Source organism: Buceros rhinoceros, unplaced genomic scaffold, assembly GCF_000710305.1.
Source record: "Buceros rhinoceros silvestris isolate BGI_N320 unplaced genomic scaffold, ASM71030v1 scaffold17939, whole genome shotgun sequence".
NCBI lineage: Eukaryota > Metazoa > Chordata > Aves > Bucerotiformes > Bucerotidae > Buceros > Buceros rhinoceros.
Window position 1 is genome coordinate 1 of NW_010430141.1, and position 17,923 is coordinate 17,923.

General features: G+C 36.4%; 1 protein-coding gene across 1 annotated transcript in view; it reads left to right on the forward strand.

Moving 5' to 3' along the window:
* Window positions 1–1,940: 1,940 nt before the first annotated feature.
* Window positions 1,941–17,923, forward strand: part of COL9A1 (collagen, type IX, alpha 1) — a gene marked incomplete at its 5' end in the record, with an annotated part of 40,595 nt that continues 24,612 nt past the window's right edge. Inside the window, 16 exons of the mRNA XM_010142930.1 lie at window positions 1,941–1,994; window positions 2,594–2,629; window positions 5,459–5,482; window positions 5,786–5,839; window positions 7,572–7,625; window positions 9,319–9,351; window positions 9,446–9,502; window positions 10,201–10,254; window positions 11,477–11,530; window positions 13,982–14,035; window positions 15,525–15,578; window positions 16,066–16,119; window positions 16,303–16,356; window positions 16,473–16,526; window positions 16,751–16,804; window positions 17,888–17,919. Coding sequence (XP_010141232.1) covers window positions 1,941–1,994; window positions 2,594–2,629; window positions 5,459–5,482; window positions 5,786–5,839; window positions 7,572–7,625; window positions 9,319–9,351; window positions 9,446–9,502; window positions 10,201–10,254; window positions 11,477–11,530; window positions 13,982–14,035; window positions 15,525–15,578; window positions 16,066–16,119; window positions 16,303–16,356; window positions 16,473–16,526; window positions 16,751–16,804; window positions 17,888–17,919 — 776 coding nt within the window. The remainder of the gene's footprint in view (window positions 1,995–2,593; window positions 2,630–5,458; window positions 5,483–5,785; window positions 5,840–7,571; window positions 7,626–9,318; window positions 9,352–9,445; window positions 9,503–10,200; window positions 10,255–11,476; window positions 11,531–13,981; window positions 14,036–15,524; window positions 15,579–16,065; window positions 16,120–16,302; window positions 16,357–16,472; window positions 16,527–16,750; window positions 16,805–17,887; window positions 17,920–17,923) is intronic.

Below are 17,923 nucleotides of genomic sequence, written 5' to 3' on the forward strand. Positions count from 1 at the left end.
GGAGGTGGGGCGGGGGGAGGGCTGCGTTCGGTACTTGGAGCTGCGGTTAGCCTCTCCTTCCCTAAACGGGAGGAAGTGGGAAGAAAAAAGATCGTTTAGATCAGCCCTCTAGGCCTGATGTTAAAGTGAACAGTTACATTTTTACTCAACTGCAGCTTAAGAATGAATTTGAAGTCAGTTTCTGAGAAAAAACTGTCATTTCCATATAGCTGTTATTCCAAATAAAAAACTCCCAGATTTCAGCCACTGCAGAGCCCGTACCTGCTAATGTATGGGCTTCCTTTTTTCTATGGAAAATAACAGAGAATAATAAAGTTTTAACATAATCTAGTGTTGATGTCCTGTTAGGTTGTATCTCTTGAATAAGTTAGTGGTAATAAAAACACCTTCATACGTTTTTGGGAAACTCTTCACGTTTCTCTGGAGAGCAGTGTTTGAAAACGTTCTTGTTATGAAGCAAGATTGTTAACATTAGTGCCAGGAGGCAGGCAAGCTTAGGTTTAATTTACATAAGTAATAAAATACTTTTATAATTTAAAACAGCAGAAGTAAAGATTATACACAACAAACTGGTATACTAGAGAATGGTGCAAATTATATAAATTAAAAAGCCTACTGAAGATTGCAAGTTGATTGAAGATGTTAATTTTTAATTTGCTTTTGAAAAGATATGTAGTGGTCACAGAGCTGAAAGTCTTTAGTTAAACTGTTCAGATATCAAATCTGTAAGATTTGTTTGCTATGAGTGGTATCTCACACTATTTTTTTCTGGGAAAAGTACAAGTCCACAACCCTTTTGTACATGTCAAAGTCCCAGAAGCAGATCTTTAAAAATCATTGCCTCTTACAGTTTTCACTAAAGGCATGGGTTTGTTTCCCTTTTCAGAGTTCATGGCAACATCACAATCACGGTCAGCTGAGTTTTAAACTCAGCTCAGCTTTTACTATTTGTTTGCACATATTAGTGGATGAGTGAAACTGTAAATACTAGAACACTGTGTTCTGAAACAGTGAACACTTGAAGACAAAACATGGGACCTTATTGTACTCCCACTGTGCACTCAAATTTAATTGAGGTTTTACATTTATAATGCCTTCTTCCATGTTTAATTAGGAAAGTAGTTCTGATTTTTCAAATCCCATTTTTTCTTTCCCAAACTATTTCAGTGTCAAGTTTAATAGACTGAGTAAATATACTGTAGAGTAATTGCCTGTAATTATCATGTAAGCTTTCAAAAGCAAAATATCAGAGAAAACAGCCCTTTGGGCGAACATCGGCTTGCTGGAAGTAAATGTACCAAAAAAGAAAAGTATTGGACAAGCGTAAAAGCAAGGCTTTTCTTATGGCTATCTGGAAATTTTGAAGTCATAGAAGCTGGTTAAAAATTAGGAAACAAAAGAAAACAAAAGAACTCCAAAAGAATTCATAGTTGTAATGTCATGACGGTATTTTAATTTTAATTGTTAATTTTAACCAGATAGATGAGTGTGATTGAAATACTAACCCAAAATCTAGCCTTGCAGCTTTGTTTGTCACTTTTTTATTGATTGTTTGTTTGATTTTTTTTTTTGGTCAGTGAATGGTTTATTTGAAATGGAAAACACTGACAGTTGTTTTTATCTGAGCCATGAACTAAATTCATCAATCTCTCATTGAAAGAAAATAAGAACATATGAGATCAAGTGACTAGTTTAATTGTGATTTAACTGAGTGATTTTTGAAGGACACATATCACAGGCAGAGATGTTTGTCACCAGAAGCTAGTACTTTGAACTTGGGCATTTCTATCTGGACATGTAAATAAGCATTTGAATTGTAAGTCTCCTGCAGTTACTTATCTCATTTAATAGCTTCCTTATTCTACTTTTACAATGTTTTCTGCTGTGATTAAGAAAAACACATAACCTTGGTATTAACACTGTATACATTACTTCCAAAGGGATTCACAGGACCTGATGGCTCACATGGAGCCACAGGACCAAAAGGACAGAAGGTAAGAACAAAATTATGCATGAAATTACAGGATTTTTTTTTTGTAAGCAACATTTTTGTTTGTCTCTATGCAACTGATGAGATGCTGCAGCCTTTCTTACAAGATTAAAGCATCTATAGAATACAAACCTGCTGGGCCCTCTTCACACAGTGCAAAGCAAGTTCCATTCTCCCAGCCAACAACAAGGAACGGTGGCATTACACTGATGAGGTTAAGGTTGAGCGTCTTCCGTAATGGTGAAGCTCTTTCCATCTTGCATACTATATATAGTTCCAGTGGGAACTGGAACAGTGAAACCTGACTTAATCAGCAATCAGACAAATGAAATATACATCAGAAGTCAGAGTCACCAGCATGTTGGAATTATTTTTTGGGGTGGGATGGGGAAAGGCCTAAGGCTGGATCATTTTAATATTGAGAAAATCTTTCCTTTCTATCAAGTTTCACTGAAACTAGCATAGAGTTAATGAAGTGAATAATACCTGCAGAATATGTCTACTAAATTATACCCTCTGAAAGGTGAGAGCATTTTCGTGTGTGCTGTTTACAAAACTTTCTGCTAATGCCTCTTGAAAAACTCAAATTTTATTCTTTTAAAGGGTGAGCCAGGACTGCCAGGTGCTCGTGGACTGCCGGTAAGTAATGCATATAGTATATTAAGAGGCTTTTTAGATCTTGAGTACCTATATGAAGGATTCTTACCATTAAATGTAGTGAAGAAAAACCAGAAACTATTTCCAAGGTTTCAAAGAATGCAAAAGATGTTATAGTAATACAGTAAAGAACATTTTTGTCTTCATATCAAAGTGTGTATTACTGAAAGGACATATTTGATTTGTATGCTGTAGAAAAGAAAGGAGTGTGTTTTCCATCTCTTTGTGAATATGCCATAGAGACAGAAGAGACCACGTTTTATTTACATAAATTAGTCTACAGCTATTCCTGTGTCAGCTCTATGCCATGCCATTTAAACGGGATCACTGAAGTGTGAATGCTGTATGGGTCTTACTGTGCTGTTCCTTATGAAAACAAGACAAAATATGAGAAAGAATACTGACCCAGCTGGCATACAGATGGATTTAAAGTCCGTATTTAGGGGCTGAATATAATTGTGAATTTTAGGCATTTCACAGGGTTGAAGAAGTGAATGATGGCTTGCAGAAACTTAGATTATATAGGGAACAAGGAGAAACCTCAAGGAAAATGAGGAACAAAATGACCTTCATGAAATTGTAATAGGGCTGCACAGAATTAAAATTTAATTAAAAACTAGATTCATTTTGGAGAAAGTATTTGAATTACATAGAAAAGCATTGTATCCTGATATCAGACTCCTTGCTGTTAAATTCTGTACCTTTGACTATATCTTTGTATTTTTGACCCTCTCCCATTAACTTTCACTAAATTTATTTTATACAATCATTTTGATATTTGTCCAGAGAGGAAATTATAATGTTATTCTTGAAGATGTTACATTATAGACAGGTTCAAACTTAAGATGAATCATTCTGTGTGGACATTTGCATTAACTTTTATGCATGCTGTTTCCTACCTGAAAATCTGGAAAACAGGTAATACTTTTATAATGAGCGGTCATTCTGTAGACTCAATATATGATTTTAATTTAGTCGTAGAAAGCAGCAGATCTGAGTAGCCTCTAGGTAAACTGAAAGCCCTATATTTTCTGTCAGGGGGTTGAGTTCTTTTGTTTGTTTTTTTATTTTCATTTTTTGCTGTCAAGTTTTGGGAAATAATTTCTGGGTTGTTTGCAGTGCATTTTAAAATGTGTAGCTGGAATGAAGAGATAGCTTAACTCTGTCAGGTATGTTACTCAGATGATATGGAAAAAAGTGCACGTGAAAAGAACTAGTAAAGGAGAGAGAAAAATGGAGAATTAAAACTCAGTTACTGAAATACTAGATATACACTAGAAATATATTGGATATATACTGGAAATAGACAATTTCAACCAGTCAACTGAAATAAAAACTTGGGAAAAACACATATGATTTTAAACAGTTAACAGACTAATGTGAGAATGAATAATTTAAGAACCTTTGGAAAAAATGGGTATATAAAATATACACAAAGAGGGTTAATCTCAACTTGGAAGTGGAGATGTTACTATGGGAAAGCAGCAAACTGGATTGATTTGTCAAGGTAGAATGCTGATTCTGTTCAGAGCAGCACTTACCTGATTCAGGTATTTTCTGACCATATTTTAAGACTGTAAAAGCAATAAATCCAATGAGGTTTTGGACCATTGTTCAAATTATTCGGCAATTTTTTTTGCCTGGAGACTTTAACTTTTAAGGTGATAGTGCTTCAGTGAACCTCAGTAGGGATTGTCTTTGGAATGTTCTGCCTCTGCTTAATGAGCAACTGGACCTTGTATTTAAAGGCGAATCTGCAGGAATATTTATAATGACAACATGAGAATTCAGTTATTTAAAGGTGAAGATGGATATACTTAATCACCTTGTGTCATTAGCCTTGTAGGTTAATGGTAAGGTTAAGATTAATCCTTAGACCTCACATTTTAGGGAGAAACCTAGTGTTTGATTTTTGTAGCTCCATGGTTGTTAACCTCATATGCTGAATCCACATGGAAAGATTAATACTCAAAATAAATTTCTTGGGGAAATTCCATTTATACAGGCTTTCCTTCTGATGAATGGCTTTAAGCAGCAGAAGAAACAGAGCACTTAGTGGAAGTTTCTCAAAATGGCCAACACTGATCATCTCGCCTTTAGTGAGAGATTAAACTTCGAGTAATGAAATTTAATAAAAAAAATAAAGGTAGAAGTGGTAGTGCTGGAGTGTAGTGGTTCTAATTCTCAGATTCAGAGACTTTTTTTGAGAAGTACTTACTACAGGCGTGAAGTAATGGGGCTGTTTAGCCTTCGAAGGTCTTTGGTTTGATCCATGAGACCTTGTTTACTAGAAACATAGTGAGCACAATTATGAGTCTGCATACTAATTACATAATTAATTGAGTATTTAGGTGTAATTATGCAGTGCTTGGAATTCAGTCAGTGGCCTTTTGCAAGTGGAGTGTTCTCTGAATGGTTACGGGAAGACTTCATTTCTCACAAAAAAACCCTTGCTTAAGTTGTTAAAATGCTCAGTGCAAACAAAGTCAGATGCTACAATGTTAATTAGTTTAAAATTATTATCACTGTTTTTCAAACTTATCCAGTGGAATTTGTTGGCCAAGTTAGTACTCCAGGGTAACTGAAAGAAATAATATGAAGTATCTGAAGTTTTATATAAAGCATTTGTTTCTGTCACCCTTTCTTCCCCAGAATGTATCCTGGCAATCTTCAATTATCTTATTTTACTCTACGATTTTGCAGAATCTGGGTTTTTTTGTACCTTTTTATCTCAAATACTCTGTTCCTGGCAAATGCTTGACTTAGGTGTGAAATCCTCCCCACACTTCTTAACTTTTCTATATTTCACAGGGCAAGGGGCTTCTTGGACCACCTGTAAGTATCATTTTTCCAGTTAATAACTATACTACTTAATGAATCTGTTTAAATGTTCAATAAAGCTATTATACTGTAATAAAAAGTAATTAAGTGAAAAAAGAGACTGTTGTAATCCTGGTGTTCTCTGAAGGTTATGTATGCTTTCCTCAGCTGCTACTGAAGTAGCTTAGGTTTTAGTGTGTGGGGCAAGAATACTGGTGTCTGAAAGCATAGTTTATTTGAAAGAATTACATGGTCTTACTCTTCAGATGATTGTTACACAGGTATTTTGTGGTTAAAAAATATTATTGGATGTTACAGGGCCCAGCTGGTGCAGCAGGACTTCCTGGGGAAGTAGGTCGTGCTGGTCCACCTGTAAGTACTACTATGTTTGCTAAAAATGTAGGATCATTCAATTGCTAGAAGGTACTTACAGAAAAAAAGAATCATTACTGTGCTATATAAACACTATGTGGGTCATGACAGCACTCGAAATCTTATTTTTTTTCCTCTACAGTTATTACTGGTAGAGGAAAGATAGTGTTTGAAGCTCATCAGAAATAAGGAACAATGAATAGTATCACGTCAGGGCCACCCATTAGATTAGGATTAAATGTTTCATATAGTGTTCCATACTCTACTTTTTCTCTTATTCAAGGAAAGCTAAAATCAGAAAGCAAACCTGTCAGAAATACAGGAAACCTAAAACTTAAAATTCCCTGTAGAGGTTTAGCTTTGCTCTTGTCTTCTCACATATACATTATGGTACAAGTCCACACACTATTTCTGTTTTCCATTTGCATATCTGTGGACATGGCAATTCAGTATTTCTTCTTAGTCCCATTTTAAGTGTGGCTCCATCTACTGAGCTTACTGCTAAACTGTGCACTCAGTTTCAGCACAGGTTTTTGACTTCATACTGGACGACTGAAATGCAAATTGAAATAAATTGCTATTTTTTCACTTGAAACCTGAAATAGCATTAAAATTTTGTTTAATGAAGCCTACTTTTTAATGCATAAGTCTCCCCATGTGTTGCGCTCAGTCATATAAATGAACATAAAAAAGAATATTAAAAACCGCCGAGTTGTTTCAGAACATCTAGCTTGCTGTCCTGTCTGTAGCAAAGGTAATAATGGATACCTGTGGAAGGGAAGTGCACAGGCTATTTGTAAAATGTCATTTTTCTGTCATACCGTCCCACATTCTGGCACTTGGCTGTTCAGAGACTACCTGAACCAGAAATTGCATCTGTGCTGCCTTTTTCAAAAGCTGTCTGTGAGCCTATCCTCCATTAATGTAATCAGTCCCTTTTTAAATCCATTTATATCACAGGCCTCCACAACACATTCTAATAATGAGTCCCACGATGTAATGACACATTGTGTGGAAAAGAAATATTCCTTCTTAATGTTTTTAAACCTATGGCTCTATAGATCATGTGTTGTGAGAATTAGTGAATAATTTTTCTATAGTCATGTTGTTCACTTCATGTATGATTTAATAACATATCAAAAATAATATTGAAATGACATTATTAAGTTAAAAGGTGGTCTCTATCAGAATATTAGATTTATTTTAATTAAAAGCATTCAGAAAAAATAATTTGCAGAGTTTCTTTCTGTGTCATCTTTACTTCTGAAAAAACTGCACATCGAAACTGTGCAAACAGAAGTTTCTAACTTGATTCTAACTTGATAAAGATTCTAACTTGATCTCAGGCTCTGAAAAAGCAGAATTTTTCCCCTATGTGCTTTGGGCAGTTTTGCCAGTCACCAGGATTCTTTTAATTCAGAACTTAATTAGGAGATATAAGATAGAGGAGTGCACAGATGATCCTGTGGTCAGAAGTTTCAGCTGTCTAAAGCAGCTGAAAATTTATTGGTTTTTTATGGCTCCTATTCTACAGTATGTCTCCCATTCTACTAAAAAATAGATTTTGCCATTCTACTATGGGAGTCATATTGTGGGTTGACTTTTTAATTGGGTACCTAGCCTGTCCTTCTGTAACTACTTGATTTCTCACTGTTGTTGTGTGGTACGAATATGTAACTGCTGGTTGTCATTATTAGTATGAATCAACAAAGTTATTTTACCCTTTTTTTAGGGAGATCCAGGAAAAAGAGGGCCACCAGGCCCACCAGGTCCACCAGGTCCTCAGGTAAGTGATTGCCTTTAATATGTGCTAATGTCTGAATTATGTACTGTTGGTGCTTGAACAAAACTTCTCCTCAAGTCCTACAGCTGAATACTGACTTCAGGATTTCAGCAGGCTATATTAATTCTTAATGTCTAGAGGCTTGTGTTCAAAGCCTGAGATACAACTCATTTAATCATATCAACATTTGGTATTCCATTTAGAAAGCAACTTTCTAGGCTTTACAGTTACAAAAGATACTTGAAATGCAAACTCTGTAACACCTGGGTTCAGTATTGGGGCCTGTTCTCTTTAACATCTTTATCAATGATCTGTATGAGGAATTGAGTGCACCCTCACTAAGTTTGTAGATGACACTAAGTTAGGTGGGAATGTTGATCTGCTTGAGGGTAGGGAGGCTCTACAGCAGGATCTGGACACGCTGGATCAATGGACCTATGCCAATGGTATGATGTTCAGCAAGGCCAAGTGCTAGGTCCTGCACTTGGGTCACAAGCCCTGCTACCTGCAAGGGACAGAAGAAAGCTTTACACCAGTGCTTTACCTCTCTAGGGCAATGGTTATCTTCTCCAAGCATCTTGGGGGGAGGGGTGTGTGTAATTTCTCAGTCTTGTTCCTCTTTACCTGCTCAGAGAGTTAAAACAGAGTGTTTCACAGACATATCAGAGGCTGGATGCTGTGAAATGTAGACTGCTGGGAAACTTGTGTCGTGCTAACGTCTTTTTAAAAGCTGTACCATTCCTCTGCTGGACAGAGCCTGCCACAATATGCTTCATCTATGCCATGTTTCTTGTTTTGCTGAAAGCTGCCCCAAAATAGGCAGAAGTATTTTAAAAAGTATGAATAGTAAAGTGGAGGAGAGTATTTAGGAAACAAGTAAAAATGAATTCTCAACAATGGTGTATGCTTCTAGTCCTTGACAGTTTTGTCCTTTCTAGATTTCTGAAGTGCCACAATCCTACTCCAGCTCATGACATTATGGACCCAAACATACCCTCGGCTTTTAAAAATCCTTCTGTATAAAAGAAGACCAGCTAATTCCTTAAACTCCCCTTTGCTTCTCTCTGAAGCAGTGTGCTCCCTCCCACTGGGCTTTAGAGAATTCAGCTGTTGCTGTAAAATCATATTTCTCCCTGTTATGCCTCATAAGCCTTCTGTTAGCTTCCATGAGGTATTTGATTTAATATGAAGAAAGGCCATCCCCCCACTGAGTCTATCTCATTGTACACTGATCTCTAGTTTATTGCAATTCTATACTGCCAGACATCACACTTGTCTACCAGTACTTGTGTTGTGGGAATACTGTTTTCTCAGTAAAGATCTGAATCGTTTGCTGAATCATAGTAAGCTAGAAAAGTAAGAGTTATTATGGCAATTGTCTTGGGTTTTGTTGGAAATTCATGGGGTTTGGATACACTGCATTTAGTGGAAAAAAGTATGTTTTAGGTAGCTGAAAAACCGAAAGAAATATTTTATTTTTCAGAAAATTCAATCTAAGTTAGACGACAGGGCTTTGCAGGTACCTGCAATCCTACAATAAAATCCTACAATTTAGGAGCTTTTCATGTTGGAGATTCCTCGGTTGATTATACTTCTGATTCCAGTTTTTACTGTTTTGTCTAACGACTCTGTTGTCCAATGAGTCAGGTCTGGTTATTTCTCTTTTACTGACTTTGATTAATTTCATTTAATTTAGGGAACAATTGGCCTGCAAGATGGTGACCCGCTGGTAAGATAGTTGTTGATGGGTTTGGTTTTTTTAAAATAATCTCAGGCAATCTTATTCAATCTATGTGATAGTAACTATGTGGATCCTTTTCCAGTGTCCCAATGCTTGTCCACCTGGCCGACCAGGACATGCTGGCTTAATGGGAATGAAGGTAAGAGAATCACTTTGTTCAAGCATTCCTTACAGAGATACTGTCTCAAAGCACTAGAAAGGGTAATTTCTGGCTTGACAAAAGGGCAGTTCACTCACTGTTAATTTCAAAAACCATTGCATTAATGCGGCGGGTGCTTAGTCAACTCTTGAATGCCAAAATAACCTCTTTTTGAAATCTCTTACTGCTGCTGTAATCTTCAGGGTAAATTTTATGTGCGATCCTGAAAGGATCAGAGTGCATGAAGGATTGCTGCAGTGACTTTCTGGATCATTTGTAGTCTGACTCCAGAAACTCTAAATATTCCACCGTATCCTTAGCCTTTTTCCCTTCTTTCTCTCTTCATGGAAGATCTATAACATCCTAAATTGCAATGAACACTTTTTGAGTCTTATCTTAGCTAAGATTTTTTTTTTTTTTACTCTGGCCTGAGGAAGTTGTTATGGGGTAAAGTAAGAAGGAATACTAACCTGCCTAGAAATACAGCCTTGTTAGAACCAGGAGCAGGTCTTTTTGAACATGGTACTTAATAAGTGGTGTTAACGAGGTAGGTGAGGAAGCACTAGTGAATGAGGACTGCAGACAGAACAGCAAGATAGTTCAGAGGAGTCTGTGTCTGTTTCACAAAACACAGTATTTATTTTAATTTTGAATAATCTCTGATTATTTATCTGTTTTGGTTTTTACTTGTTTTTTAGGGACAGAAAGGTTCAAAAGGAGAGTCTGGTGAACCAGGAAAACAAGGTTATAAGGTAAAAAAAAAAAAGAGGAAAAATTGCTGTTGTTTTTAGCAAGCTAATAGTGGTTTAGCCTCTTCTTCAAAAACAGTTTTATATTTAATTAGAACTATTAATTGTTTTACCAGAATGCATAAAGAGATGCAACATACCATTCTGTATTTATTATGATGCAGAAGTAATACTCCTCTTGCTTTTTATTTTGATCATTTAGTTTAACTATTATGGATCTCAGGGCAATAATTGAAGTAAAATTTAAATTAATTCAAACATTTAAATGCTGAAGAATTTTGGGGATTTATCAAGTAAATTTTTGGCGGCTTAGATGAGTAATAACAGGTGGAGTAAGAGGGGAAAACGTATTTGAGAAGGAAAGTACACACTAAAAGTTCAAAGACAAAGAAAGATTATAACTTTAGTGGAGAGGCCAAGTCCTGTTCAGCTCGAAGACTGAAATGTGAATTCTTTTAAGAGGTTTCATTTGAATTAACCTTGTTTAATATTGAAATATTTGTAAGAAAAGTTGAGATTTGCACTGCCTTGTTCCGTGCTTCAGTGGTGGAGGAAAAATGTCAGAGAAAAGTTTTTGAAAAAAAAACCCTGCTCTGTATTCCTAAGCATATTGAAAAGAATATTAATTTATTAGAAGCAGCTCGCCTGTGTTTTTCTGTGGATGTTGAGCAGTTGTGTTATGCTCCAGAATCTCTTTTTGCAAATTAAACTGGCAGTAAGTAGTTATTATACCAGTGTGCACTGTCATTGTGTGACAAGGGTTATCATCTAATTAAACAGGTGTTTGACCAGTTATGGCATTTTACCATTTTGTTTTTCAAAAAATTCTGAAGCACAGTATGGTATTGCGATGCAGAGCTACTGCCATATTCAGCCCATTCACATATATGAATATACTTTCATCACACTTCTAGTCTAAAAGAATAAGAAAACCTGAAGAGAGTAACATCAAGAAAAAAAAAAGAATGAGAGATTAAAAGTAAAATATCATTATACTTCTTTATACTGGGGTTGCTTTGAAATTACCCTTTTGACTAATAGTTGAATGGAATGTGAACATAAAGATTATCTGCCTATGTCTGAGGAAGTAGTGTGACTTCATTTGGATTTCCTTTGAGCAGGATATTGTGACAGAAAACAGTAAATAGTACATGTACCACCTGCAATGAGAGAGCAATACGCATGGTATGGATTAGCTACAGATATATTCCTTTTGCTTTCCCAGGGTGAAGAAGGGGACCAAGGACCCATTGGTGAAGTGGGAGCTCAAGGCCCTCCAGTAAAGTATTTTCTCTTAAATAGCATTACTCTTTTGTTTTATTATGACATACCTTTTTTCTTCTTATTGTAAGATATCAGATATATAAAATCTCCACACCCATTTCTCTTTATTCTGCCATATTGTCTGTGAGTGACAGTAGAATTACTTAAGTCCCTCCAAAATGCTATATTATTGCTTGACACAAAGCTCTAAAATACTATGAGAAACTTTATTTTAAAAAACTTTCATGTCCAAAATACCGCGTTGTGCTTAGATTGGGCAAATAGTTGTTTGTTTTTTTTTTTTTTCCCCGTTGGTCTTCCTTTGTATTATTTTGATGACTCTGACTCCATCCTTGCACAGCTAGTGTTTGTTTAAAATGTGGTTAACAGTGAAATTCAGGCTTAGCTAAGGCTTGAGGATAAAGTATCAGCCATGGAAGAACAGATTTTTTTTATTATTATTTGATTCTTTTCTTAAGTTGTCTTCTTGCATGCCAAAGAAGTTTACTTCAATCTCATCCATGATTTTAGAATTATTTTCTTGTCCTGCTTCACTTGACTTCTTTGTTCTGCCACATACCTCCTCAGCCTGTTTCTTTGTAGGTTCTTATGGGTGCTACAGCTGAGCAGGCATTAGGGAATGGAATAAAGGGGTCGTCCTAAATAAGAGAAATAGGCATAGGCATAACACATTTAACTTATATAGTTTATTTTCTGATGAGGTGTTACACTTTTTTCCTAGGTGTGAAGTATTTCTTTAATGCCATTCGTGTCAGATGTGATGTTATACAGGAATTTATCTTGATTCACATGACATCCAAATCCTGAATTATCGAATTCTCTATGAACATAAAACAACACAAACCTCCAGATTAGGACTAGAGAAAGACAAAGAAAGAACACAGACTAAGTAAAGGAAAGGGTATAATCCTTTTTATGTTTGATGCTGAAAAATTTATTCCTGGTGCCCTGGTAAAGAGAAAGTAATTGTGTAAGAAGAAGCTTCTGCTGTCTGAAGGGCCTGTAGGGGCCAATTCATTTAACTCAGTTTGGTAAAGCTCTTCAATCACTGTGAAATAACACAGTAGAATTTAAAACAAATTAGAGACTGCCTTTCCATCTCTCCCCCCTCTTTTTTTTATTCTTTACTCATTTCACTGTTTCACCAGTTGATGACCTTACAAACTAAAAATAATTGTTACTTAATAAAATATAGGATTCATAATACGTAGAAAGTGATGTCAGACAACCTATGGAAAAGAGGATAGACTGCTTTTAGGGGCACAGATGGAGAGGCTGTGGACTGTTGTGTTTTCTTGTATGTTTCTTACATAAACAAATGCAAGGCTCACATCCGTAGGAGGGATTAAGAATCCACTCTTCACAGCTGTACCTGCAATCCAAAACTTTTAGGTGATGCATTGACAAGAAGACTTGCATAAGATAGCAACTGCTGGGAGAGGTGTAGCATTTGTTAGAAAGTAGCGGGTACTGCAATGAACCTAACTCCATCTCTGATCTTGGAACAAGGATTAGGCTATGGGTCTCTCCCTTGTTGGGCTGCTCTAGTCACTGTTGCATATCATGATTTTTCTCATGTTTTGGGCTGACAAAGCTTTAAAAGTTCTGCGCAAGACTCCTTCTAACTTCATTAGCCCTTCAAAATGATTGCCAATCTAGAGTCTAGTCAAGGGGTAGATTTGCCTTCACTGTGTTGAAGTGCCTGTAGCTGTTTCATTGCCCAACTGCAGTGCATTCTTGCTGCAGGACAAACATTATGGCTGAGGGTTTGGTCTCTCTGCAGAGAGGAGATATGCCATGTATTTTCAGTCTCTCAGGAAGAGGAAAAAGATTGAAGGTCAATTTCCCAAGAGATTGTATTTCAAAGGGAAGTGATGATAATTATAATACATTCTGCTGCACTAGGTTGTCTACTCAGTCCAGCCTCTCAGGTGTGGCGGGCATATATACTTAGCGCTTATATTCTCAGAAACCTTGTCCAATTTTGTCTACTTCTAGGGTTCTATAAAGTTTCACGGTACCTTTCTCCTGCCTCTGTTACACGCCGCTTAAGACAACTTAGCACTTCTGTGAATCTGACCTTCGTGTATTTCTCTCACACTGGCTGCACAGGGAGAATGTTTCAACTCAGTAGTAATCAAGAAGAGAAATCAGTGGGTTTTTTCAGTCCTTAAGGCGTATTTGTATAATTCAACCTGATAGCTTTGTTACTCTTTTACAAAGTCTTAAATTAGTAAAATACAAAATTACCATATTAAAAATTACCAATTTGAATTACCAATTAAAAATTCTAATACACAAGTAGCTGGATTTCGCCTTTTATACTAAGAAAATAGTAAAATAAGCATAAAGAAAGCATGTAGAACTCTTGAGTCTTCCGTCTGAAAAGTAGGGTAGTTCTGATGAAAAGATTTAAGCATAATTTGAAAATACTTTTCATTTTTAGGGCATCCTAGGTGTCAGAGGTATAACTGGTATATTGGGACCTAAAGGCACCAAGGTGAGTATTAAACTTTCTTTCCATAAAACGGCCTGGATAAAAAAATATACACCCCTGAAGGTTTTAAAGCTGATTTAAATTTCTCCTTTTCCCCCCCTTCATTTTCTGTCTCATGCCAGTTGTACTTCTGGTTAGGAAGAAAGGCAGCTTGGTCCTGATTAATGAAGTACACGTATTCTTCACACCATTTACTCTGAACCTTGGATTTATAGTAGTTTCACATGTGTGCAAGAACATAGTAAGCAAGATAGCAAGTTATAAACTACAGCATGTTTTATTGAAAGCTAAACTTTATTAAATAGTCTCTTCTGTTATTTACATCTTCCCAAACCTTTTTACTTCCTCTGTCCCAGTTTTTGGTGCGATTTTTTTTCATGAGAGTTTTATCTTTCTCCATTCTTTCTATCTCTTGCATCTTCTGTGTCTGAAATTGTTGCCGGTGGGATTCATGTTTAGATGAGCTCTGACTTTGCTGGGTGAATTTCCATCAAAGGGTTTCTAACTGTTATTTTGAGACTGGCTATTACATTTCTATTCTTATGATCTTGGTAAATATATATGGTAAAATTTTCTAGAAGGAGCAAAGTGTAGCAATCATGCCATTGTCTCCTCTTCTAGAAATGAAATCACGGAAAACTTATTCTGTGATCATTTGTGTTCAGAAACAACATCAAATTTATCCTGATTATGAATCTTCTCATGAGTGATCACTCCTAATGTTTGGACACATTTGCAAAGCTTTTACAATCTTACCTTGCTTTTCTGGCCTTCCCTTTATCTTCTAATTCTTCTTAATTATTCGCCTGTGTTCTTGTGCTCTTTTGTCTACTTGAAATATTTACTATATCTGTTTGACAAAGGAGTTCTTTGTAAATCTTTTTGAAAACTTTTTCTCTCAATTTTAAATTACTTACAGGGTAGCTGTTGCATTGTTTCCTTGAAACATGATAAAAATAGACCATCATGTTTCCAGCATCACTATGTCTGAGTTCCTGAGACATCCTCGTGGAAGGCAAAAGTCTCTTTTCTGCCCACTGACCATTGCTTACCTCCACAGTGTTACTCTTGCACTTGTTGATTTCTGTTCACATTTTGATGCTATTCTATTATGCGGTGAAGGATATAGAGTTATTAAGAAAGACAAAGACACATTTTCCAAAGCAGCGTGATAAGGTCTACCTCCTCGCTGTCTGATACAATTTTTTTTTAGAGAGTGAACTTGATATCAATTTTTGAATAACAAGTTTCCATAGTTACAAAATATTTGCTTTCATAACTCCACCAAAAAAAAAAAGCAAAAAAAAGTTTGCCAAAATTCCTCTTTTCTTCTTTCTTTCTTCCCCGCCTGCACTCCTCACCCCCCAAAATTAGAGCTATTAAAAAACCCCAGCTAGAGAATTTGCAGCTCACAGCAAACCAGGAGGGAACGTAAGTCATTAGTGTTTCCATGATTCATTTTAATGCCTTGTGTTATCTGCTTGATTTGTAGGGAGCTCGTGGACTTGATGGTGAGCCTGGTCCCCAAGGTCTTCCTGGTGCACCTGTAAGTAGAGTGTGCATTAGCCAAACACTTCCCATGGTTTACCCAGTTAGACACTAAGTCCTGAAACTTTGTGGCTGTAAATCAGAAAAGCCTCTGATTTTTCCAATTCCATTGATTCCCCACAGGTGAATAAATGATATGACAGTGATGTCAAATCCAGAATCTCTTACTGTTCCCAAGGAATTATAGCGTAGATGAACACATTTTAACCTCTTCTTGTGTTATTGCTACCTCTTCATTTTGAATGCTACTGTGCATTAGGGTGGCTTAGAGTTTTTCAGGTTTTAAACTGGAAAATATTCATTCATTAGACCAAAGCCTATACAGGACAGGTAGCTGTTAGCTGCAGTTTTTAAAAAACTGTTTTAACCATGTGTGAATTGTAATGTTTTTGATTTACTGGAGGATTTAGGTAATAAATGCAAGTAAGTTTATTCTGATTTTATAGCTAAAATAATCTTATTTAAAAAAAAATATTTTATTTTAGGGGGATCAAGGACAGAGAGGTCCACTGGGAGAAACAGGTCCAAAGGGAGAAAAGGTGAGCACAGACAAATTTCAGCTCATGTTGACTTGCCAACATTGGTTACTTATGGTGTATAAGCATACAGCATAATCGGTACTCTTGAAGTAATGCATATGTGAATGAGTATGTAGTGACATTCTTTGCATCTGTCACTTCGATGTGTTTATTTTCTTTTTTCAAAATTCTTTTTCTTCATAGGGCCCTCAAGGTACAAGAGGAATAAATGGTCTCCCTGGGCCTAAAGGAGAGTCTGTATGTATATTTCATTTTTTTCATTTGCCTTGATAATTTGTATATCATAGTGCTAAGGCAATATCTCTCCAGCAACCAGTTCATTTTTTTATTGGTTGTTTGTTTGTTCTTTCAAGGGCTTGCCAGGAGTCGATGGCCGGGAAGGGATCCCTGGAATGCCTGGAGCAAAAGTAAGACAGAGTTGGCATATATCTGAGCTTTGGTAGTGCCCTAGATAAGTTCACTCACTTTGGCTTTTTGTTGTGCTGCTGCCCGTGTATTTATGCACATTATTAGGGCAATTGAATGAACTTTCCCATCCTACAGATGCAAGGGTATTCCAGCTCTCTGTTCCAGAAATAAATTTTCCCCTTTTGTTTGATTTGCATCTATTACAGCTTAAAATGTTTTTCAGGGTGAACCAGGAAAACCTGGAGCTCCAGGTGATGCAGGACTTCAAGGACTGCCCGTAAGTATCTGGTATTTTACTTTTGAAAGATAGGCTCAGTTCAAACCACAGAAAGGCTATATACAGGTTAGTTTGATGCTGATGTTGGAGTAATTTATGTGAAAACCGGAGCAATAGGCCCAGGAAGAGTGTGTGTCATATAAGGGGAAATTCTGCTGTGTGTACCCAAAACTTTCACACAAAGGCTCATGGTACCATAGTGAGGAACTTGCTCTTACAAAATGTTCATGGACAATACACAATTCTTTCAGGGTTTCTCATATATAAGGCCCTGTGGATATTATGGTGTGACCTCTCAGAGCTGTATGGTATTGACTAGGGCCAAACCTATCCCATGGTGAGCTGGAATTGCTGACCTGCTAGTTTAACATACCTTAGGTGAACAATCATCTCCTTTTGGTATTCTGCTGCCTCAGAATATCTGGAATGCATCACGCTCATACTTCTTTCTGTGAGGGGTCCAGTTTTCTAGTGTATCCCCTGTTGTGAAGTTACAGGGAATCAGTAGTGCTTTCTGGACACTTTTAGAAGGAAATAATTGTGCATTAACTGAGTAAGTTTGAAAACCGCCAATTGTCAAAAGCTAAGTAGAAACTTCTTTGAAACACTATGCTACAAGAGTAATTGCTATGAGGGTATAGAGAAGGAGCTGTACTAAAACAGAACTGGAAGTAAATCTTTAATATGATTAAGTTTGGAAGAAAATTCAGTCAAAGCATGCTTGCTGTGACCTGTTGTACAGAAGTGAGGAGGGGATGAAATGTATACGAGAAGTATCTGTTAACCTCTCTACCTCCAGTCTCAGGATACTGGGACTGAGAATCTTTTTCTAGTCTAAGCAACAAAAATCTACAACTCCTCACTTCTTCTATGCTCTTTTTGCCAATTTATGAAGGACGAATGATACTCCTTATCTGTTACTTTGTAAACAGAAAGAATTCAGGCTTGGTCTGTTATTGGATAAAAGTGCTTTGATTTTAAAGTAAAAGGACTAGAAATATTTTAACATGATAAAGATGTTTTAAAACACCATTTTCAGTCCCCTTAACAACAAATAAACACTCTAAATGTTATTTCTTTCAGGGTTTGCCAGGCTCTCCAGGTGTGAAAGGCATTCCT